Genomic DNA, 22871 nt, shown 5'->3' on the forward strand with positions numbered 1-22871 from the left:
TCCCCTCACAGCTGTCACCTGTCTAGGTGGCATCCAGGGCCACAGGCTGCACCAGCCATTTTCTGGGGCCATCACAGGAGTTGTGGATTAAATATGGCCCCTCCCTGGGGACCTGACCCTCTGTGCCTGTCCATGAAGCCCCATCCGTCCTCCAAGGAAAGCATTCGAGCTGTTCATGGGGGTCCTTTCATTGCAGGGACCACAGGGTCGTCCTGGAGAACTGGGGCCTCAGGGACCCCCTGGACCTCCGGTAAGGAAACCTTCTCCCGGGGTGGGTCCCTGTCTCCTCTGTTGCCCCCTATCGCCTGGCATTCCCACAGTACCCACCAGGGGCATGGAGGCACAGAGCCTTCCCTGGGTCCCCCAGGCAACTCTGGGCCTGGGGCCGGCTGCTGGACCCTGTGTCCTTACTGGGTCACCGGGGGTAGACTTCCCCGGCTCATGCTCTGCGGTCAGCCACAGGGCAGCTGGGAGGATGTCAGCATGCAGGTTGCTGCCCTTTGTCCCCGCCCTGGAGAGCAGCTCTGCCTAGAGTGGCTGCCCCCCACCCCACCCCAGTGGGTCCAAGCCTTGATTCTGCCCTCATTTTCTCCCATGATGGATCAATCTTTCCTCCCTCCCTCTCCCTCTGCTCACTCTCTCCTCTCTCCTCTATGTCTCTGTCTCTCCTCTCTCCTCTATGTCTCTGTCTCTCCTCTCTCCTCTTTCTTTCTCTCTTCTGTCTCTCTCCTCTGTGTCTCTCTTTCTCTTCTCCCTCTGCAGGGACAAGATGGAGTCCTTGGGGTACCGGGTGCAGCTGGAAACCCGGTGAGTCCTCATGTCCGCCCGCTGCTGACTCCCCAAAGTGGACAGGCCCCCAGGGACTGGAAAGGAAGGCGAGAATGGTGGTGGTACTGTGGTTAAAGCAGTTGGCTGCTGTTTGACAGGTCGGCAGTTCAAACCCACCCACCACTCTGTGGGAGGAAAAGGAGGCCTCGGCTTCCATTAAGCCATAGAGCAGTGAAAACCCTCACCCGGGCTTAGAGCAGCCTGCAAGGTGATGTGAGTCCAGATCAACTCTGAGGCAGTGGACTTGGGCTTCTGGGTGTGGTCTCTTCTAACCAGTAGTGAGGACACAGGTCTGGGCTCCCATGGGCACTACGTACACATGTACATGTGTGTATGTGTGTGTGTAAATGTGTGTGTACATGTGTGTCCAGAGTCCAGTGTGGGCACAACACGGGGGTCGGCTTACACTCTTTCTCATGTGTACACACCACATGGACATACACGCACACAGATGCACACTCACTTATACTCACTGTCTCATGCACACACATACATGCAAACATAGCCACACACTTCACAATCACATCACATATACACGCAGACCCAACCACACACCAACACGGACACAGTCTAACACGCTCTTATCCACCCACCGTATGCCTGAACACACCCAAATACTTTATGCACACACATCATACGCACACTACACATATACTCACATCAGGAACACACATAGACACCGGCTCAGACTCTCACTCACCTTCTCTCTCTTCTCTGTCACACACACACACACACCTACACACATACCCGCTCACACTCATGCATACTCATATATTCACACACTCCATGCTCTCAAACAGGCATGCTCCGACACACACACACACACACACACACACACACACAACACGTATACACACCACACACAAACACACACTCACCACACACATATACACACCATCAGCACAGACACACGCTCACTGCATACATACATACACACCTTCACCACACACTCAATACCCCCTCATCAAAGGCACGTGTGCGCACGCGCGCGCGCGCGCACACACATACACACACACATACCTGTGCCTCATCAGATGGACTTCCCTAACCCACTCCACACATGGCCTGCTCCCCTCCAACTATGCTCCACAAGTTGAGCTTGGCTGAGTTGTGGCTTGTCTGGGTACCACCAAAGAAGGTTCTAGATATGTATGTGGTAGGCTAGAGGCAATTCCAGAAGGCCATGGTGAATGGGGTCCCAGGCAGCCCCTCAGGCTTGGAGAGAGAGAGGGAGCTCTTCTTGTGACCCACACCCTTTTTGTCTACACAGGGTGCTCCTGGATCTGTGGGTGCCCCGGGCCCTAGTGGTGCCCCGGGGAGTGTGGTGAGTAGGCCTGACACCAGAGAGGGGGGCTCTGGAGTCTCAGGGTTGTGTCAGGGGCTCCTGTGTGAAGCAGGGCATTGGGGTGGACTCTACCCTGGGAGTCAGAGAACAATGGATCTGTTTTCGTCTCCATCAAGCTCAGGGGCCGAGGTGTGGTCGTTGACAAAAAGTGCGCCTGGTTACCATTGCATGGAGACCCCACCTTCCCTGGTATCCTTGAAGCTCAGCATAGCAATGTCTTTCCTTCTCCAGGGCCCCCCTGGCATCAGAGGCCCCCCCGGGAAGGATGGGGAGCGTGGGGAGAAGGTAAGGACAATAGACCTCTGTAAGTCAGCATCCAATCTGGACATGTCCAGAGGCCAGCGGGGGATGATCCAGCCTCAGGCAGGGCCCAGTCTGACAAGCCAAACCCACCGCTATGGGTTGATCCTGACTCTTGGGGCCCCTCTGGGACAGGGGAGATCTGCTTCTGTGAGTTTCCAAGGTGCACACCCCCGCTGTGAGATTTCCAACACGGATCCACTGGCCCACCAAGGCTCCTTCCTCACTGCCATTGAGTCAGTGCTGACTCCTAGCGACTCGCTAGGAGAGGGTATGACTGTCCCTTACCTGTGGCCTTCTGAGACTGTGACTCTTTACAGGAAGAGAAAGCTTGGTGTGGTTTTGAACTGCTGACCTTGCAGTGAGCAGCCCCATGTGTAATTCCTTTGGGACCCAGGCATCCCCCAGAGACCTTCCCAGTAGATGGCATGGAGTCAAATGAAGACCACCCACCAGGGAACTCGCCGGATAAAATGACTGGCCAGCCTGCGGACACCATTCTGGGGCTGTGGGCCTTGGGGGACTGGATACCACTTTGTTCTTCCAGTGGCATGTGCTTGGTAGCCCCTTTCCAGGCTGGTGGTTCAAAGCCCACAGGCCCTCCGTGGGAGGAAGGGGAGGCTAGCTCCTCCTGTAGAGATGTACAGCCTCAGAACCCTGTGAAGTAGTTCTTCTCTGTGCTACGGGGTCAGAAGGAACTCAAGGGCAGAAGGTTTGAATTGTGAGGCAGGTGCAAACACTTTGGGGGCAGATAAAGCACTGTCCCAGACTCTGCATGGACAGGTGTCCAGCACCTTGGGCAGGTGAGGGAGGCCCCATCCCTGTCCGCTTTAGCGTGACCCCCGCCTATCTGACGCACTGGGCGTGATTCAGCACAAGCCATTGCAAGCAGGATGTCGGTGAACTAGAAGGGTTGACCGAAGGAGGATATGTGCAGGATGGCTGGTCATTCAAGCCCCCCCTCCCCCGGTGGCACAACCATTCAAATGCTTGACACAAAGGTCGGAAGTTCAAACCCCAGCAGCTCTGTGTGGGGTGGGGGTGGGGGCAGGATGCGGCTGTCTGGTTCTGTCACGATTGCAGTTGGGGACCCCCAGGGGGAAGCTGTCCTCTGTCCTGTGGGGTCCCCGGGAGTTGGAGTTGACTGGGCAGCACTGAGGTTGGTTTGCGGGGCTCGATTCTGAGGTGGGACATGGGTCGACGTGAACTGGGTGCCGGCGGGCACAGTGCTGAGAATGCTGGGCTAAGAAGTGTGAGTTGGAACCTGGCTGCTGTGCTGTGGGAGAAAGGCGAGCGAGTGTGGCCCTGTAAGGATCCCAGCCATGGAAGCCCAGCGACAGTTTGCCTCTGTCCAGTAAGTTGGCTCCTCTCCTGATCTGCTCCTTGTCTGGGTTTGGTTTAGCATCTCTGCTCTGAAATCCACGGGCTGTTACCATGCTGGGGTCGCTAGGGGGAGCCAGAGGCCTATGGCTGAACATGCCAGGGCGCCAGGGGCTGTAAATGGTCAGGTTCCTGACCCCTGGTGTCCTTCACCCCCCAACCCCCACACCCACCGCCTCTCACTGTATCTGGGGCCTGGGCTTCTCCTCACAGGGTCCAGGGCCTAGGCTGTACCCCTTACTGTGTGCAGGGCTTGGACTGCCCCCTTCACCATGTCCAGGAGAGGGGCTGCCGCCTCCCATCACCATGTACAGGAGACTCCTTCCATGTGCCTTGCCTGTCCATGGTGCATATGACTAGCCCTGTTGGGCCGCAGAGGCTGCCTGAGCCAGGCAGGTTACAGTGTAGCCATCTGGGGCAGGGCATCCTTGTGGATCAGGGTCCAGACCACACCTACAGCAGAGCTGACCTCTCAGTGCCCAGCTCCCTTGCAAACTGGCAGGCAGGCTCTGCGCCCTGTGCAGATTGGCGCTTTCGATGGCTGGTCTGTGAGGAGACAGAATTCTCAACTGGCTGGGGCTTGGGAAGGCCCGTCATGTCTGGATGTGGTGGGGCAGGGAGGTGGGGGCTGGCCTGCTGCAGGGTTGAGGGGTGGGGTGGGGGTGGTGAGCTTCTCGGTCTCTGGGGACATCTGAGCAGACCCTTTCCGAGCTGTGCCTGCCGGGTATTCTGCTCAGAGGGGAGGGTGGACTAGCTCTGCACAGCTCCGCACCCACCCCACATTGCGTGGTCCGTCTTTCTGGGTCCTCAGAGGGGGGCGGGTATTCTGACATCTGTTCAAGGGGAGGGTGCCCACTCACCTGGACTGCTCCACCAGTGATGTTGGGACCCACTGTATGCCCTGGATTATGGACACTGTATTTTTCCTTCCAGGGAGTGGCTGGGGATGCTGGGAGCCCAGGCCTGGCCGGGCCAAGAGGAGACCCTGGTTTGCCTGGGCCGCCTGGGCCACCGGGGAAAGGGAAGGATGGCGAGCCGGTGAGTGGCCTGGAGGCTCCAGGGGCTGTGCCCTGTGCCCAAAGTGCTGGCAGCAAGGAGCAGGAGGAAGCCTCCTGCCCAGCTCAGAGGTGGCGGTTGTTGGAGGCAAAGCTGCCACCCACACCCAAGGCCTGCCCATTTTCCAAAGTCCCTTCTCCTGGACTGGGCCTTCAGCAGGGCTGTCACCCTGCCCCTGAGCACCTGTGGCCTGGCACGTAGGGCCCAGCAGTCCTCACCTGAGGCCGTGACTGTCCTGTGTTGTTTCCCCCAGGGACTCCGTGGGCCACCTGGAGTACCTGGACCCCTGGGGAGCAAGGTGAGTGCTATTTTCAGTGCACCCTGGGCTCGGCTGCATGGGCCGTGGATGCTCACCATCAGCATGCCGGTCCGCCCGCCCTCCACTTCATGCTCACAGCTCCACTTCACCCACTCTGCCCGCCTGAAAGCTCAGGGCACTCGCTTGTCGGCACACAGTAGGTGCTCAGGGAATGCATGCTGCTTAAACGGGCACACAGTAGGTGCTCAGGGATATGTGATGATTCAATGAAGATACAGAAGACTGCAGGAGCAGATGGAACTCAGTGGTCTCCTGTAGGCTCGCACCCCCTGACCGGGCTCTCAGGGGTCTGTGACTTCTGCAAATGGAAAATTTGTGGCAGCCATGCATCCAGCTGGTCATTTGGCCAGCTCTCCGGGTAGTTCCAGCTTTTCCAACATGTTGCACACTCTTCATAGGCAAGCACCTGGGCTCAGCCTAGCTTCTGTCTGCACGGGGACAGCCAGCCATTCATGTGACACTCCTCACAGTGACTTTGTCTCCGTGGGGTGGCCTGACGCGGCCGAGCCCGCAGCACCCCGAGCCCTGCCCCATGGGCTTCCTAGACTGTGTTTCCTGGAGCGGCCAGCCCAGTCTTTCTCAGAGCACCTGGTGGCTTCGGACTGCTGACCTTGCCTCGTGGTTAGCAGCCCAGCGTGTGACCCGTCCTCTTCACATACCAGCGGTGCTTCAATGAGCAGCCCAGCACACACAGTTTGCACCTCCCAGGGCCCCGCGAAGGGAAGCACAACTATCAGGACTGGGCAGATTCTGGGGAGTGAATTCACTGGAGGGTTTAGATGCAGGTGGACGTGCCCACCATTATTTGGCTTATGGCCTCCTCCTTTTCAGAAAAACAAAACAAAGCAATCACTCGGCAGTCCCTCTGGAAATTAAAAACGATTGTACTTTGGTCCATAATCCAGGGTAAAGTATAGCTATCTGCTATGGCACCCCCCTGGATCATTCCCACACACACTCCCCCCACCACCACCACCACCCCATGAAGCACTAGTGTGGGTTCTGGGTAGGCAGAATGAGTTTGGGAGGAAGCTTGGAGAGGCCGGGAGAGATGGTCATGTGGGGTGGGGGCGGGGGCAGTGGAGGGCCAAAGTGGTGCCGTCGTCACTCACATTTGGATCCAGGGTCTAGCTTTGGGTACGGTTTGTCTTGAAGGCGCCTGGTCACCCTTGGTGGGCGTGGCCTGGGCAGTGCTGGACGAGGGTGCGGACACCCTCGGTGGACATGGAGGGGTCCGAGGACTCCCAGTGGAGGGAGTGGAGTTCCATGCAGCCTGGCTCCTTTGGACCTCTGGCCCTCTTCACCTGTGCGCTGACCTCTGCGTCTTACGTTGTCTCTTTCCAGGGCGACCGAGGGGCACCTGGCATCCCTGGCTCTCCTGGCAGCCGTGGCGACCCAGGCATTGGCGCTGCTGGCCCTCCTGTAAGTCTGTGCCCTCAGGCACGCAGTGTGCCCCCAGCTAACCAGAGCAGTTGGGTGGCAAGTCTGCCTGTGTTGCTGATGCAGGTGGTAAAACTTGGCATGTGTCTTGTGGGAGCCAGGCTTCTGGGTAGACCAAGCCTCCCTTGTGTGGTTCAAAGGCAACTGAGAGAGGTGAACTCACTCCCACTGTAAGTGAGAGCGAGAGAAAGCCAGACGCCTTCATCAACCCTTGCAGTCACAGAGCAGGCTCGTCACTGGGCTGGCTGGGGAAGGGGCGTCCTGTGGGGGGAAGAGTGTGCTTCCGTCACTCGAAATATTTCCAACACTCACTCACTGCTGTCAAGTCAGCCCCCGCGGCGGCGCGATCCTCTAGGACAGGGCAGAACTGCCCCTGCGCATTTCTGAGACCCACACTGTTTACTGGAGGAGAGAGCCCCGTCTTCCTCCCGGAGAGAGCAGCTTGTGGTTTCAAACTGATGACTTTGCTGTTAGCAGCCCAGCGTGTGACCAGTGCAGTCCCAGGGCTCCTCTATTCTCCCGCGAGTCCAGGGGAACACAGAAGTGAAATTGAGGAAGGCTGCCATCCAGTCCTCAATGCAAATCTGCGGTGTGCTCCTCACGTTGTGAATTCCACCGGAGAATCCCCACAGCCTGTCAGGAGTGCTTGCCTCCTCCGCGGAAGTGGTCCTTTGAGAGGGTTGCGACCTGTGTCTCTGAATGATGGTGTCGGCAAAAATCCAGAAAGTCCCACGGACTGCCAAATGGACAGACTGATGTGTCTCAGAAGAAGTTCGGCCAGAATGCCCCTTCAAGGGGACGATGATGGGATTTCATCTCATGTACTTTGGACCCATCACCAGGAGAGACCAGGCCCTGGAGCAGGAAGGACATCAGGCTCCGTAGACGGGAGGGGCAGCGAACAAGAGGAAGGGCCTCTTTGTCCATCCAGGAGATGGATGGACCCGTGGCTGCGACTGTGGGCTCAAGCACAAGCATAATGGTGAAGACGGGGCATGACGGGGCATTTCTCTCAGAACAGACCCAATGACACGTAACCACTCCAACAACCCAGTAACCAAGGAGGCCCAAGAGGAGAGCTGTCCGCTGGCTTTCACTCGAATTCTTCTAGAAATGAAGGTGCCCTTCTCTCAAAGCCAGTAATCCTTGGCTTTGAAGTATAGACACTCATTGCCATTGAGAATAGAAATTGTTAGAAATCTCCTTTCACAGCGAAAGGATCCTCTGTTTCTCACTCATTGTGCCTCATTTTCCCCCTTTGTAGCCCAAAGGGCACATGGAAAGGACCAGTGGTCCCCTGTACTGAATGCTCATCTTCAGGGTTGCTAGCTGTTTTGTCAGCCTGCGGTCTGAGCTTCCCTCCCTCCCTTCTTCTCCGAAGACACCCTGCCTGGTTCAAACCTCTTGGAAGTGAGCAGCTGTTCCCGACAGCTGTACCTTACTGTTGAGCAAAAGAAGTCAAATGCAGGTGCCCTTCATATGCCCAGCCATCCAGGTGCTCAGCTGAGCTCAGAAAGGTTGGAGGTGCAGGTCCAAGCCGAGGCCTGGCTGCAGACTTTGAAGAATGGGCCTGTGGGAATCCTGCGCTGCAAGGCCCCCCGCTGGCACATGCCAGGTCCCCGTGGGTCAGAACCAACTTGGCAGCAGCTGGAGCATGTTTTTAAAACCTCGTCCGACCCAAACTATCTACGTATTATTACTATTATTATCACCACCTATGTCGCTGTTGTTTTAATCCCGATGCACAATCTAATCAGACCCCAAGGCTTGTGACCTTGGTTCCAACTGGCTTAGACCCTGCTGGGCTTTGCATTCAAGCCGCATCCCTCAGGGGTGCCTCTCTGAGAATAAGACAGAAAGACCCCTTCTACAGCTCACAAGCTACACTTGGGACATGAAGACTCCTTTCCTCCTGACCTCTTCCCTTCCCTCTCCCCATCCGTCTCCTTCTCCCCTCTGCCTCCACACCCCAGCAGAAATGACCTCCCCTCTCACACCTGCCCATAGGCGACAGGCACTATTTCCATAGGAGCAGGGTCCGGTCTGCTATGCATCTCCCCTGCGATGGCTGGACCCTCCTGGGAAGAGCCACATGGAATCACCCCGGGACTGTCTGGTCTGGGTCTCTTTTCTTGAAGGCAGTCCTCAGCTTGGATTCCTGTTACGAAGGCCTGCCCTTCACTAGAGCACCCCTGCCTATGGGACCTTGGCTGTGTCCTGCCTGCGTCCATCAGAAGGCTCATGTGGCATGGGCCACAGAGAAACACAGTGGTTGGCTTTCATCTTCCTGAATCTTCCTTGTCACGGAGTCAGATGCTGCGGGAAGGATCAGAGCTCTGGATGGTGGGAGCATTGTAGGCGAGCGCCAAGGGTCACCCAACAGTAAATTCTAGGGACTTATTCAGAGAGAGACAGCTAGGACCAGGAGGACATCCAACTCTAGTGAGGGAGGGGCACTGCTTGGCTCTGATGGGCATTGAGAGCAGACATCCTGGGCAGTGTGAGCCAGAGTTACAATCCAGATCGTCTTCTGGCCGAATGACAAGCAGGCAGCCTGGAAGCAGGGACGTGGCAGGACGGCAGCCTGTGAGGTCATGTGCCTGGTTAAGGGTCCCTGCTCTTTCAGTTGCTGCCGGAGGGTCCCAGGACAGTGGCAGGCTGGTGTTTCTCATGGCCTGCTTGTGAACTTGCTTCCCCAGCTGGCGATCTGGTGCACAGTTGGAAGAGTAGCATGGAACCCTGGAGTATCAGCTGTCACCACCAGAATCTGCTTGTCCGTGGAGAAGATCTCTTGGGAATGGACTACAGTGAACCCTCGTTTATCGCGGTTCATCGGTTCTAGACCCTACCGTGATAAATGAAATTCCGCGAAGTAGGATTCCTTATTTGTAAATCAAATATTTTTGTAGAGCATAGAGGACATGAAAAAACACTCTTTAGTCACCATTACACTCGTATTACCCAATTTATTAAACAAAAAAGGGAAAATACAGTAAAACATTTTGGACGTTACAATTATCATTTATTATTATATTATTTATGGCATCTAGTTTACAGTATTACATATTTCACATACAGTATTATTATACATAGTTCTTACAAATACTGTAATCAATAGCCTATGAAATGACTTAAGGGATATACTCTACAGGTGGGTCGCTGTCTTTTTCCTCTGAAGGAACGGGTGTAGGCAGTGGGTGCTGTTACGCAAAAACTGCGATAGAGTGAAGCCAGCCGCGGAAGTCAAAGCGCGAAGTGGCGAGGGTTCACTGTATAGCGTCCTGCACTTGCCGGTCCTCAGAGATGACGAGTATCCCCTTTAGGGCCTGGAAGGAGCCTGGTGGCCTTGTGCGTTAAGTGTTGGGCTATTGATGACCAGGTTGGCAATTCAAACCCACCAGCCACTCCTCAGGAGAAAATGAGGCTGTCTGCTCCCGTAAAGAAAACCTGTGTACGATCGCTGTGGGTCAGAATCCACAGGGCGGCAGTGAGTTGGGTTTGGTCAGCTTCCATGTCAGGCCAGCACCATGGTCAGAAAAAAAGTCACTGCCCGTGGAGTCGATGCCGACTCACAGCGACCCTGCAGGACAGGGTAGAACAGGCCCTGTGGGTTTCCCAGACTGTCCCTGTCTGAGGAGTGCAAAGACCCATCTCTCCCTCTGAGAGGCGGGATTTCCAGCTGCCGACCTTGGGAATCAGAGCCCAACGAGCAACCACTTTTCAAACCCATCACAGACGTTAGCCTGGTGTCGAGGCTTTAATGGGGTGTCCAGGCTCCCACCTCCGAGAACTGGCTGCAAGTGAACCCGCAGAACCCCAGTCTGGGTGTGCCCCCTCCTTCCGTAGCATGGCACCTCCCAAGGTTGTGCCAGGTCAAGTCCTCAGCCAGAACACACAGCCGCAGTGCAGCTGTGGCTACTCTTCACCCCTCCTCCCACTTCAGCGCTCACCCCCCATGAAATATGTCCCACCCTCTGAGGTCCCACCTGGAGAGGAATTGGCTGGTTTTAGCTATGAGGCTGTGAATCAACTATTAGCCACCCCCACCCCCTGCCTTCACCACTCTGACTTATTAAAAGCTTCCGTGGTGAATGTAACCATATTGAATTTCCATAAATCCTGCCTTTGGCCCAGTGCCCACATGCTGATGGCCTGTGTTGGGGCCTATGCTGAGAGCAAATGTGTGGAAGGGGGAAGGTGGGGGCCAGGGGGCAGGCATGTGACCACCCTGCATGATGCCGGCACCGTGGGGTGCTGTGCTGGATTTAGAAGCACCAGCTTCCTCCACCTTGCTCCATTCTTGGAGCTGGCTCATCCTCAGCTAAGGGCCGCAGTCACCCCTGGAATCAGCGCTCCAGCGCAAGGAGTCCACCTGGAAAGTTGCGTCTGAAAGCATGCCCTTCATTCAGAAAACCACAGCCAGGGAGCCAATTCCAACTCACAGTCACCTCCCAGAGTCCTGCAAGGCACCTGGCTCACTGCTCCCTTGCTGCCCTCAACTCATAATGACCCCAGAGACAGATAGAACGCCCTTGTGGGTTTCTGGGGCTGTGCACCTCCGCCCAAACAGAAAGCCTCATCTTTCTCTCTTGGAGCAGCCAGTAGGTTCGAACACCAGTCGACACATCACCCACCAGGGCTCTTTAATCATCCACCTAGGAAGGAGCCAAGTGAGACAGGAAAGAAAGGTGGGCTCTTGAGCAGGTTACCGCTTGGGCATGGGAACTCACCGTCCACAAGGCCCGTGGGGGCCTCCTGGAGCCCAAGTGCACAAGCTCACAGTTGCTCTGCCAAAGGGGCAGTGGCTGAGCTGAGTTTCCGTGGACCTGGCCCTATCCTTCATTGGTGGTGACCTTGACCCCATCATGGGCCCTCAGCTGCCATACCAACCTTCTTCCAGGGACATTGTTCTTGGATTACCAACCCGGAAAGACGTTTGCTTTCCTGAGGGAGGACCACCAGCATGCCCTCACCTCTGATGTCTTCCTTGGGGCCCCGGGAAAGAATCCCTTTGTTGATGGGAAAAAATTAGGTCTTCAATGAGTTTATATCACCACTTCTGGTTGGGCTTTCTCAAGTCAGCCCACGACTTGCTCATTTAACACCTTGACACATCTTTCTGCCTCTTGTTTTCCTGTAAGCTGGCAATTGAACCTAGAGGCTTAATTGGATTCAAGACCGATGTCTTTGGCAAGACTTCATAGGCAGTGGGGTGTCCCATCAAGACCCGTGTGATGTTTGGTCCATTCGCGGTTGGTGATGTTAGCCCCCTCAATGTCCAGTGTTTGGGCCAATTAGGACTTCCAAGTGCTTCCACTTGGTGTTCTTGGGGTTCTAGCGAGTGCTTTTCCTGTTTATAATTTATCAGCTGGTTTGCTGTTTTTGTAACAGTTTTATTTACCTCTAATTTACCAATCGTACAATGCAGCGCTTCCCTCATATCAAGAAGAGTGGCACAGCCATCAACGGGAATCCGTGTTAGAATGGTTTCCTCTGTGCGCTCCCCAGCCATCTCCCGACATGCCCCTGGGGACCCATTAGTCCAGGTACTGTCTCCATAGATTGACCGATCCTGGATTTCACATACAGAAAGACATACTAAGCCAAAGCAAAGAACAATAACAACAACAAGAACGTCTTAAACTAACAACAACGACAAAATAAAAGAGAGAAGCCTCAACTGAAAGGAAAGCTGAAGACATTAAAACCCGGGGCAAATGCACAGTGGTCCTAAGGGAGCTCCAGTGATGATGACGAGGCGCCTGTCGCACTGTAACCCCCCCATCTGCAGTAGTCCACCCTAGGAGCCAGTCAGAGAGCAAGCGCCTTCCTGTGCCTGGATGCTTCTATCGAGAGATGCACCCCTTTCTCTCTTGCTTGGAGACCCACTAGCTCAGTGCCCACGGAAACAGGCAGTAAGCGCTCAAGCCCCTCCCCACGACTGTTTCCAGGTGAAGAGACAGCCGGTTGCTTAGCGTTCTGCCAGGGTGGCCAACTGGTCCTTCTTTGTTTCCAGGAATACTCTGAACTTAAGGGTCTTTTTTTAAATTAAAAGATCATTTTATTGGAGGCTCTTACAACTCATAACAACCCATACATCAATTGTATCTAGCATATTGGTGCATATGTTGCCATCATTCTTTTCTAGACATTTTAAAAAAAATTATTTTATCGGGGGCTCATACAATTCTTACCACAGTCCATACATACATCCATTTTGTCAAGCACATATGTACATTTGTTGCCCTCAGCATTCTCAAAACATTTGCCTTATACTTTAGCCCTTAATATCAGTGGCTCATTTTCCTCCTCCCTCCCCACTCCCTCCTCCCTCATGAACCCTTCATAATTCATAAATTATTATAATTTTGTCATAAGTTACACAGTTCATTGTCTCTCTCTGCCCTCTTCTCTGCTGTCTATCCCTCAGGGAGGAGGCTATACTTAGATTCTTGAATTTGGTTCCCCCTTCTACCCCACATTCCCTTCACCCTCCAGGCATCGTCCCTCTCACCACTGGTCCTGAAGGAGTCATCTATGTGGATTCCCTGTGTTTCCAGTTGCTATCTGTACCAATGTACATCCTCTGGTCTAGCCAGATTTGCAAGGTAGAATTAGGATCATGATAGTGGGGGGAGGAAGCATTTAAGAACTAGAGGAAAGTTATATGTTTCATCATTGCTACCCTGCACCCTGATTGGCTCGTCTCCTCCCCACAAAGAACTCAAGGATTTAAGGACATTCGGTTTTCAATATTTTGTGTTGTTTCTGCCTTGTGAGGTACAAATTGAGCCACCATCAGCCAGTGGTACCCTACTCCTTAAACAAACAAGCAAAGCCCACAGCCCTCAACTTGATTCTGACTCATGGATGACCTACTTAGGGTTTCCAAGGCTGTAAATCTTTACGGGAGCTTGGTTAGCAACCCACCACCTAACCCTCAGCGCTGCCAACACGAACCTATTCAAAGGGTCTCATGAGAGCATTTTCATGGAATTGCACCATCTCTCCGGTGCAGCAGCATAGACGCCCATTCAGCAGTGTCTACTCAGCTTGCCAATAGCTACGTTCATTCTGCTTTTTCCCTTCCCACTCATCTAGCTGGCTGCTGGTGCTGTAGTGGTAATGCATTGGGCTGCTGACTACAAGGTCAATGGTTCAGACCCACCAGCTGCTCCACAGGAGAAAGATGAAGCTGTCTACCACTGTAGAGAGTTACAGCCTTGGAGACCCCCAGGGGCTGAGCTATTCTGCCCTCTAGAGTCCATACGAGTCAGAGTGCACTTGCTGGCAAGGAGGTGAGTTGGCTCCTAAGTGCCTTTGATGAAAAGCAAAGAAGATGCGAGGAGTTTTCTTGCTCCCTGTGAGGCGAAGCTGCCCTAGCATGTGTGTTTCCTGCTGGAACTCGGATCAGTCATCTCTCCAAGGAATCAACACTCTTGGAGTGGAGATCGGTGCTAAGGGAACAAACCTGGACCAACAGGCAATATCATGATAAATGAGAAAATGTTGAAGTTGTCCAGGATTTCAACTTACTTCGATCCACAATAAATTCTCATGGAAGCTGCAGTCAGGAGATCACAAGGTGCGTTGCACTTTGTTCTAATAATCGGCATTCTGTGACGCTCACCTTCTGATGTGATCACTGAAGACAAATGGGTGCATAAGCAAATGTGGTGAAGAAAGCTGATGGTGCCGGCTAGCAAAAGATATAGTGTCTGGGGTCTTAAAGACTTGAAGATAAACAAGGAGCCATCTAGCTCAGAAGCAACAAAGCCCACGTGGAAGAAGCACACCAGACTGTGTGATCATGCGTTGTCGATGGGATCAGGTATCAGGCATCTAAGACCCAGAACAAAATCATACCCAATGTGAATGGGGGAAGGTGGGCATGGAGTGTAGACCCAAATCCCATCTGTAGACAATTGGACATTCCCTCACAGAAGGGTCACAAGGAAGAGATGAGCCAGTCAGGGTACAGTATAGCACCGATGAAACACGCAACTTTCCTCTACTTCTTTAATGCTTCATTCCCCCCACTATCATGACCTCAATTCTACCTTACTGATTGGATTAGACCAGAACATGCACACTGCTACAGATAAGAGTCTGCAACACAGGGAATCCAGGTTACATAAACCCCTCAGGGCCAACAATGAGAATAGAGATACCAGGAGGATTAGGGGAAGGTGGGGGGAGAAAGGGGGACTCGATCACAAGGATCAACATATAACCCCCTCCCAGGGGGACGAACAACAGAAAAGTGGGTGAAAGTGACAGAAGAGTAAGATATGAAAACAATCTATAACTCTTCAAGGGTACACGAAGGAGGGAGGGCAGGGGGAGGAGGGGGGAAATGAGCTGATATCAAGGGCTCAATTAGAAAGAAAAATGCTTTAAAAATGAGGATGGCAGCATATGTGCAAATGTGCTTGACACAATGGATGAATGTATGGATAAGAGATGTAAGAGCCCTCAATAAAAGTATTTAATTTAAAAAATGCATTGCGTTAGGTCAACCTGCTGCACAAGACCTCTTTAGAATATTGAAAAGCAAGGATGTTACGTGAGGACTACGGTGCACTTGACCCAAGCCTTGACATTCTCAATTACCTCCTATGCCTGTGAAAGTTGGACATGGAATAAGGAAGACAGAAGATGAAATAATGCATTTGGATTGTGGTGCTGGAGAGGACTATTGAAAGTACCATGGACTGCTAACAAGACAAACCGATCTGCATTGGAAGAAGCAGGGTCGGAATGCTCCGTAGAGGGAAGGATGGCAAGCCTTCGTCTGACATATTTTGGACATGTTGTCAGGAAGGACCAGTCCCTGGAGCAGGACATCATGCTTGATAAAGTAAAGGTGTGGGGGAAAAAGAGAAAGGCCCTTCACAAGATGGGTGGACACCGTGGCTGTAACTATGGGCTCAGGCAAAGGCGCCATCGTGAGGACGGGGCAGGGCCCAGCGCTGTTTCGTTCGGTTGTGCACAGGGTCGCTATAGTTTGGAACCGCCTCAGTGGCACCTGGCGAGAACAATCAGGGATCATGACTCGTGGACAGACACACCAACTTAAAAGCATGTTACAAAAGAGGGCTGGGCCTGCTGTGAGCAACGATGCTCGGAAGTCGCTTTGTAACACACACCCCCGTGGGCATATGCCATGTCTCTTAATAATATAGCAACAAAACAGCTGTGCAAATGGCTCTAACCGGTGGGTGCTGGTCTGGGTCTCTCCTCCGGGATCGTGCCCTGTTTCTCAGTGCACAGGGCCCGGCGATTCTTTGCCTTCAGATGGCGCTCCAGGAGACGGAAGCTCAAAGGGACTGCTGCCGCATTCGTTGGGAGTCAAGCGGCCAAGCCCTGCAGAAGCTGACGCAGAAATGACGGTCATCAGAGACCGATGGCAGACATCTGCTTCGACTGGGGGGATTTCTTCCCCCCCAAACCCAATATGAGGTCCTTGGCTAAATTCACTCACCAGTGGCTTCGCCCTTAAGGAAGGTCGCAAAGCCTCCTTTCTGGTTAGAAGCCGGGCTTGGGCCATTGGACTTGAGAATGACATGGCTGGAGGGGTGGGGAGGAAGGGGGCTGTTCTCAGTTTGGTCTCAGTGACGGGGGAAGGAGGGCATGGTTTAATCAAGAATGCTAAGGTTAGCCGATGACTGGCCCGTCTATATTTCTCCCTCCTCTTCTCTCTATGAGATGCCCTAATGGTGCTGTGAGTAGGCCTGGGGCTGATAACCATAAGGTCAGCAGTTCAAACCCCCCAACTACCCCGCAGGAGACAGATGAGGCTGTCCGCTCCCAGAAAGATTTACAGTTTCAGAAACCCACGGTGGGGTTGGGGGGAGTTCTCCTGTGTCCTATAGGACTGCTGTGTGTCAGAATTGACTCCGTGGCAGTGTGGTTTGGGATGATATTAAACAGCCCCAGCAGCTAGGTGAGGATGGGCCCAGAGAGCAAATTCTCAAAGGAAGCGTTTCTTCGTTAGGAATCTCTCTCTGAGGTGCCTCAGAAGAAAGTCCTGGCAGCTTCCCTGCTGGAAACCCAGCCATGGCAGATTTGCTGCGCAGCACAGTGGGACTTTGACACACAAGAGGGCCAGGACTCGGAGCCGACTTGCTGGTCACTGTGTGTGCTTGTGTGCATGTGCACATACATTGTAATTCTGAGGCTCCCCAGTGCTTCCCCATTCCTGTCCCTTGACTCGAGTTGTAACCTCTCAGGGAGGGCCTCCTGTCTCTTTCTGTGCAGCCCAAACACAAAGTTCTACCTTTGTACCTGCCTGGAGGGAAACCCGACATGAATGATCACCTGCACCAAGTGCAGAGGACATGCAACTTAGAGTTCAGTGCTCCTCGATGTCGCTGGAGACTCTCGGGGGTCAGGCACCCTGGCCGGACGGTCCAGCCCCACTGCACTAAACTCTCGCCTGTCTTTGTCCCCTAGGGCCCTGCTGGACCTCCTGGAGAGACGGGGCCAACGGTACAGTAAGGCTTATCTCCCGGGCTGGGGCTGGGATGGGGGGAATTCAAAGTCAAAGAGAGATTAAAGGGGAGGGGGCTCATTGTACACCTAGAAAGGGTCGGATGGGGATACGTCTTCCTGGGCATGGTGTCCACATCACCAATAAAACAAAAGTGCTGGCTAAGCAATGAGAGGGGCCAATGGGCAGTTTCTGGATAGACCTCCCATTCAACAGGGGGCAGCTCCCACAGTTACCGTTGGCCTGTGGGATGACCACAGGGGAAGGGTCCCTGGGCCCTCTACTTGGGGTGCTCATCGGTGATCCCCACCCTCTGATGCTTGTGGGAAGTCTGACAGAAAAGAGATCTCCAATGATGGGCACTCAGTGGCATTGGGGACACTGGTCTTGGTGTCCCTCAGCATGGTGACTCACATGTTAACCTCTCCTCCACTGGGGACAGACTGTCTCAGCACAGTCCCCCCAAGCCCCCGTGGCTCTCCCAACTCTTCCCTCTTCTCCACTGTCCAAGGCAGAGAACCCTCTCTGTACCCTGTGGTGAGTGTGCACCCACCTGCCATGTCTTAGGGTGGTGCTGGGCCTAGTGGTGATGAGTTACTGCACTGAGCAATGGGTGACACTGACCCCAGTGATGTCACTGTTTGGTGCACCTTCCCCGGCAGTGCCAGCCTTTCCCCTCCCACCCCTCCCCCAGCCACCACACCCCCTGCAGCCACTGTGCTGTCACCCCTCTGACAGTGTCATTCCCTTGGAAGTCACCTGTTCCATTTCCGGAGTCTTTTTCACTGGACGAGGGAGGGGGGCATGTGTGTGGCCCCAGCTCACTTGTGAAGTTCCCCCTTGGACACGCCGGGCACAGCTCGGGCTGCAGGGCACCCGGTGTGCCTCTATGCCTTGGCCAGCAAGCCCAGACGGTGCCGGGAGTGCTTGGTCCTCATGTATCAGAGCCCTGGCATTTCCATGGTGTCTGCATGATGAAAGCTAGCGCATCCACGGTCTTGCCTGAAATCCGAGGGTGTCTCTGCTCCTCCCCAGGGATCTCGTGGCTCCCCTGGATTCCCAGGACCTCAGGGACCAGCTGGCCAGGATGTAAGTACAGCAGAGCAGATGTGGCTCAGGCAGGGTCCTGGGGACACCCCTGGAGGCCCTTCTCATGGAACTGACCACCAGTGGGGCCCCTGGAGCACCCAGCCAGCTTCGTCATTCAGCCCAGAGCTCTCCTGGGAAGTCTCGTTGAGGGATGGGCTCCATTGGTCCCTGGCTGCCCGCTCAGCCTGCGTTGGTTTGTTTGGTCCTTCATTACGGAGCTTGCCAGTTGTTCTGCTCCGTGCGCTCTCACTTCCCATGTCCCGTTCTCTTCCTTAGGCTTTGGTGTTAAACTCCCAGAGCCTCCTAAGCACCTGGGTGTCCTAGGTAATATCTCCGATTGTACACCAACTACCTTATATCCCTGCTCAGTCAGCGCAGCTCCGGACAGACACCACCTTCTCTGAGCCCCGATTCCCAACCCCTCTTCCATGGAAGGGGCTCTGCACTGCTACACTTATCCTCCCCAGCTGCCATGACCTGACCCTGGCTCAGGTTGGCCTGAGCCCCGAGAGGGTCACGGCCTTGTCTTGTGCATCTGTACTTCCTGTAGCCTAGCAGCAAGCCCCGGACCCTGGTGGCATTGTGGTTATGCATCAGGTTGTTAACCTGAAAGTCAACAGTTCAAAACCACCAGCTGCTCCTCAGGAGAAAGATGAGGATTTCTTCTCCTATAAAGAATTACCATCTAGCAAACCCACAGGGGCAGTTGTACCCTGTCCCATAGGGTCCCTTTGAGTCGATCAGCAAGCTGGGTGCCTGGGAGGCATCTGAACATACTTATTGATGAAGGGGATGGGTGACGGCCATGAGGTCTTAGAGCACAAAGGTATCTGGAACCAGCAGCAGTGCCTGCCTCTTTACACCGCTAGCAGTTTAGTTCCTTGTAAGCAGGGGCTATAATACATTACCACTCTCCCTCCACCCCCAAATTTTATCAAATTGACGACAGTTGGCTATTCTCCTACCGCTGCTGCAGATACTCAGCTTTCCCTGCCCTGCTGTAGACATGCAGCCCGACCGCCCAGTCATTGGACATGCCCTCCTCCTCTGTCAAGGAGCCCTGGTGGTGCACCTGCTGGCGGTTCAAACCCACCAGCAGCTCTTCGGGGACCAGATGAGGCTGCCTACTCCCATGAGGGTTTAGTCTCGGAAGCCCTGCAGAGGGCCACTGTGAGTCAGCGCTGACTTCACGGCAAGGGTTCCCGTTCCACTGTTTGCAAAGCCAGGCCTTCTGCCTGTGTTGGCAAAAGATGATGCACATTAAGAACAGGTGTGTGACTGAATGTGTGTGCGAGTGTGCATGTATGACTATGAGCATGTGACTGACTGTGTGCATGTGACCAAGTGTGCGTGTGAGTGACTGGGTGTGACTGAGTATGTGTGCATGTGTGTGACTGAATGTGAGTGTGTGTGTGTTACTGAGTGTGTGGGACTGTGGGACTGTGTGAGTGTGTGTGGCTGTGAGTATGTGTATATGTGTGTATGCATGTGTGTATGACTGAGTGGGTGTGTGACTGAGTGTGAGTGTGACAGTGTGTGACTGACTGTGTGAGTCTGTGTGTGTGAGTGACTGGGTGCTAGTGTGAGCGTGTTTGAGTGAGTGTGGGTGTGTGTGGGTGTGGGTTTTGTTTGTGTGCTTTGGCTAGGGGAGTCATTGGAGGCAGAGCCGACTGGCTCCCCCCTCGGCCACCCTGGCCATGTCCTGGGCAGCTCTGGGTACTTGGTGGAGAGGGGGAAATCCAGGCACCTTCACGGCGGCCCCTGGACTGGAGCGGTGGTCCTGTGGGTGGGCGCTGTGCGCGGGGTGAAGCTGATGCTGCTCTCTTGCTCTTCTTCTTCAGGGCGTGCCAGGAAATCCAGGAGAAAGAGGGCCGCCTGGCAAGCCGGTACGTCACCTGACCTTTCTGGCTGGGTTTTGAGGACCTGCCGGGGCTCTGGCGAAAAATGAAAACGTGCCTCAGATGGTTCGAGAGGCTTGATGCAGGGCCTCCATGCAGAGGGGTGGGCAGGGGACCCTGACGAAGGAGGCAGAGACCCCGAGTAGGAGCACATGGACAGCCTAGAAAGCCTGGGAAAGAGGGGTGGCATTTTCAGAATCAAGAGAGAACTGGCGTGATCCAAAAGGAACTGTCAGGTAGCACCCAGAGTTGAGGGGTCCAGGCATCCACCAAAGAGCTTAGCCCGGCGGGGCAGGGAGGGAGCAGCAAAGAAAAACCCTAACCTCAGCATCTCCCCAAAACCTGTGCTTCCAGAATTGCCTTGTTGGTCCAGCTCTGCCCAAGGCCAGCAGGGCAGGGAGCCAGTGACCATCATCCCCAGGGCAGGGCAGGGCAGGGTGTAGAGGCTGGCACACACAGTGGGAAGGCCAGCACCTCCCACTCTCCCACCTTGTGCAAGACAGGTACCTTCCTACCTCCGGCATTGTGGGTGCTGCGAAATGCTTATGGTTTATGCTCCTCCTGGCTGCTTGGTTCTGGGCAGGCAGCCCCAATCTGGCCCCAGGTCCCTGGACTCAGCTCCTGCATCCACTATCAGGCAAACTCTCCGCCCAGGTGGCCAGCACCAGGGATGCTCCAAGGTCCAGCTGAGTCAGCATGTCACAGGGAGACCCCTATAGGGTTTATTCTTGTAGGCATGGAATGCCCCAGGGATAAATTTAGTCTTGCTGTCTTTAGCACCCCCAGAGACCACAGAGACCCCCCGATGCCCTGGGGTTTCTGATCCAAGTCACTTAGTCACAGCAGACTATCTGGCAAGATCCCAGCCCCCAGTAAACAGAGATGGTTTTAGAAGGCAGGGTAGTCTAGTGTTTCCTGGTCACCCCCCAGGAGCGAGGGAACGGCCATCCCTTTTTTCAGGATGTGCAGGCTTTAGAGAACCCAGCCCACGGCCTTCAGCCTTGCTTCCTGGCCACAGCTTAGCGAGCAAAGAAAAGGGCGGGGTCTGTGTGTCCCAGTAAGATGTGCAGGAGATTGGGGGATGCAGGCTGGGCAGGGAAAGAGAGAGAGAGAGAGAGAGAGAGAGAGAGAGAGAAAGCTGGGAGGTGAGGAAGTGAGCTCAGCTGTATGTAGCCTGGGCCTGACCCCATGGTGGCTCTGGAGTGTGAAGTATGATCCGCCAGTGGGAGAGGCAGCTTTCCTCTGTGCACATTGGTCTGTCGTTGGCCGAGGACGGCTCTTTATGGGAGAACATTGTCTCCTTTGAGTTTCCAACAGGTAAGGGGGGACCAGGGCAGGACACAGGCTGCGCCTTCTACTCCCCCAACTCTTCTAACTCATTGAGCCACCTACCCGACCTGGCAGGTGTAAGCAGCCACTGGTAGGCAGGGGGCAAGGGTCGCCCATGCAGACCTGCACCTGCGTATCTCCAGAAGCTCCACAACATATACAGAGAAGGGTGAAGACAAGACCCCAGCTTCACCATCTCCAAGGCTTCTCCATGCCTAGACTGGAAATCCATTCCTTGCTTTCTCTCCTTGGTACCCAGCCAAGCTGCCCAAGAAGGCTCACTCTTATTATATAAAGAGCATTGGTGGCAGCATAAAGCTGTCCCCCTAAATGACAAGTCAGCAGTATAAACCATACTGGTTTTAACCCTATGGCCCCTCCCTCCTTAGTAATCCCCCAAGGGAAAAATATAGATGCTTCAAAATGTCAGCTACTTCCATTTTCCCGAGGGAGGTTTGAATCCATCTCTATTAAGAAGGTTGGCCGTTCTTCAGAGAATCTCACTCAGACCCCAGGGCTGGGGCGAGGTGGAGTGTGGAATGGTGCGGGGAGTGGGGGGGGGAGGGGGGGGCGGGGCTTTGCCTTGTGTGAAGCAGCGTCATCCTTAGCGGATTCTCACAGAAGAGGGAGCAGTCCTCCAGCACCTCAAATCTGTGTTTACTTCATCCCAGTCACCCTTGGGTGCCCTTGCCTTTGTTGTGATGGCCAAAAGGGTTGGCCAAGAACTTGAGGGTCCCCACAGAGAAATCAGCACACGGCTCCCCCTCCACCACAACAGTGGGTCCCCTGTGCCTGCTCCCATTGGACACGGCGGGAATGACATTTCCCGGGAGGAGTGCCAGAGAAGGGGGCTAGCAGCATTGGCTTGGTTTAAGGCTCCCGGAGATGCCAGACTGGATTCGTAGCTCTCAAACTCCACCAAGAGACACTCTTCCCAGCAAGCCCCATGGGGCCACAGGCTTCCTGTGTCCAGAGGAAAATCTAGGGCCTTCCCCTCACAGTCCTCAGACGCTCCTTTCCCACAGCACAAGTTTCCAGAAGGACCCCCAGGCCCCAACTCCAGTCTGAGGTCCCCTCCTCCCGTCAGCTGCCCGCCCTCTGGACCCCCTGTTCCTTCCCAGCCATGTGCTCCTTGCACCCCAATGGGATCCCAGCCTCCAGCCTATCTCAGACCCTGGGCCACCTGCATTTTCCAGTCTCAGTGGCCTCGGGTGTCAATCCAGGGGCCTGGCAAAGGCTACCTCCTGTCGCAGGCTTTGGCATACTCTTGATTTCCCTAAATCCCCTTTCCAGACTTAGAGGCTTTCAACCCAGAATGACAGGCAAGGTAGGAAAGGCAGCCTCCCCCATGGAGCTGAGGACCTTGGATGAAACACACAGCAGGCTGTGCATGGC

General features: G+C 54.5%; 1 protein-coding gene across 1 annotated transcript in view; it reads left to right on the plus strand.

Annotated features, from left to right (window-relative positions):
* The window catches only part of LOC123521323 (collagen alpha-1(I) chain-like), an 88166-nt gene that overhangs the window by 3437 nt on the left and 61858 nt on the right, over window positions 1-22871 (plus strand). Inside the window, exons 2-11 of the mRNA XM_045286933.1 lie at window positions 197-250; window positions 763-807; window positions 2099-2152; window positions 4787-4891; window positions 5163-5207; window positions 6573-6650; window positions 13930-13966; window positions 17124-17159; window positions 18196-18249; window positions 20091-20135. Of these exons, the coding sequence (XP_045142868.1) occupies window positions 197-250; window positions 763-807; window positions 2099-2152; window positions 4787-4891; window positions 5163-5207; window positions 6573-6650; window positions 13930-13966; window positions 17124-17159; window positions 18196-18249; window positions 20091-20135 (553 nt within the window). The remainder of the gene's footprint in view (window positions 1-196; window positions 251-762; window positions 808-2098; window positions 2153-4786; window positions 4892-5162; window positions 5208-6572; window positions 6651-13929; window positions 13967-17123; window positions 17160-18195; window positions 18250-20090; window positions 20136-22871) is intronic.

The sequence above is a fragment of the Echinops telfairi genome, unplaced genomic scaffold (genome assembly GCF_000313985.2).
Source record: "Echinops telfairi isolate 266 unplaced genomic scaffold, ASM31398v2 ScPeMD7_1;HRSCAF=3_0, whole genome shotgun sequence".
NCBI lineage: Eukaryota > Metazoa > Chordata > Mammalia > Afrosoricida > Tenrecidae > Echinops > Echinops telfairi.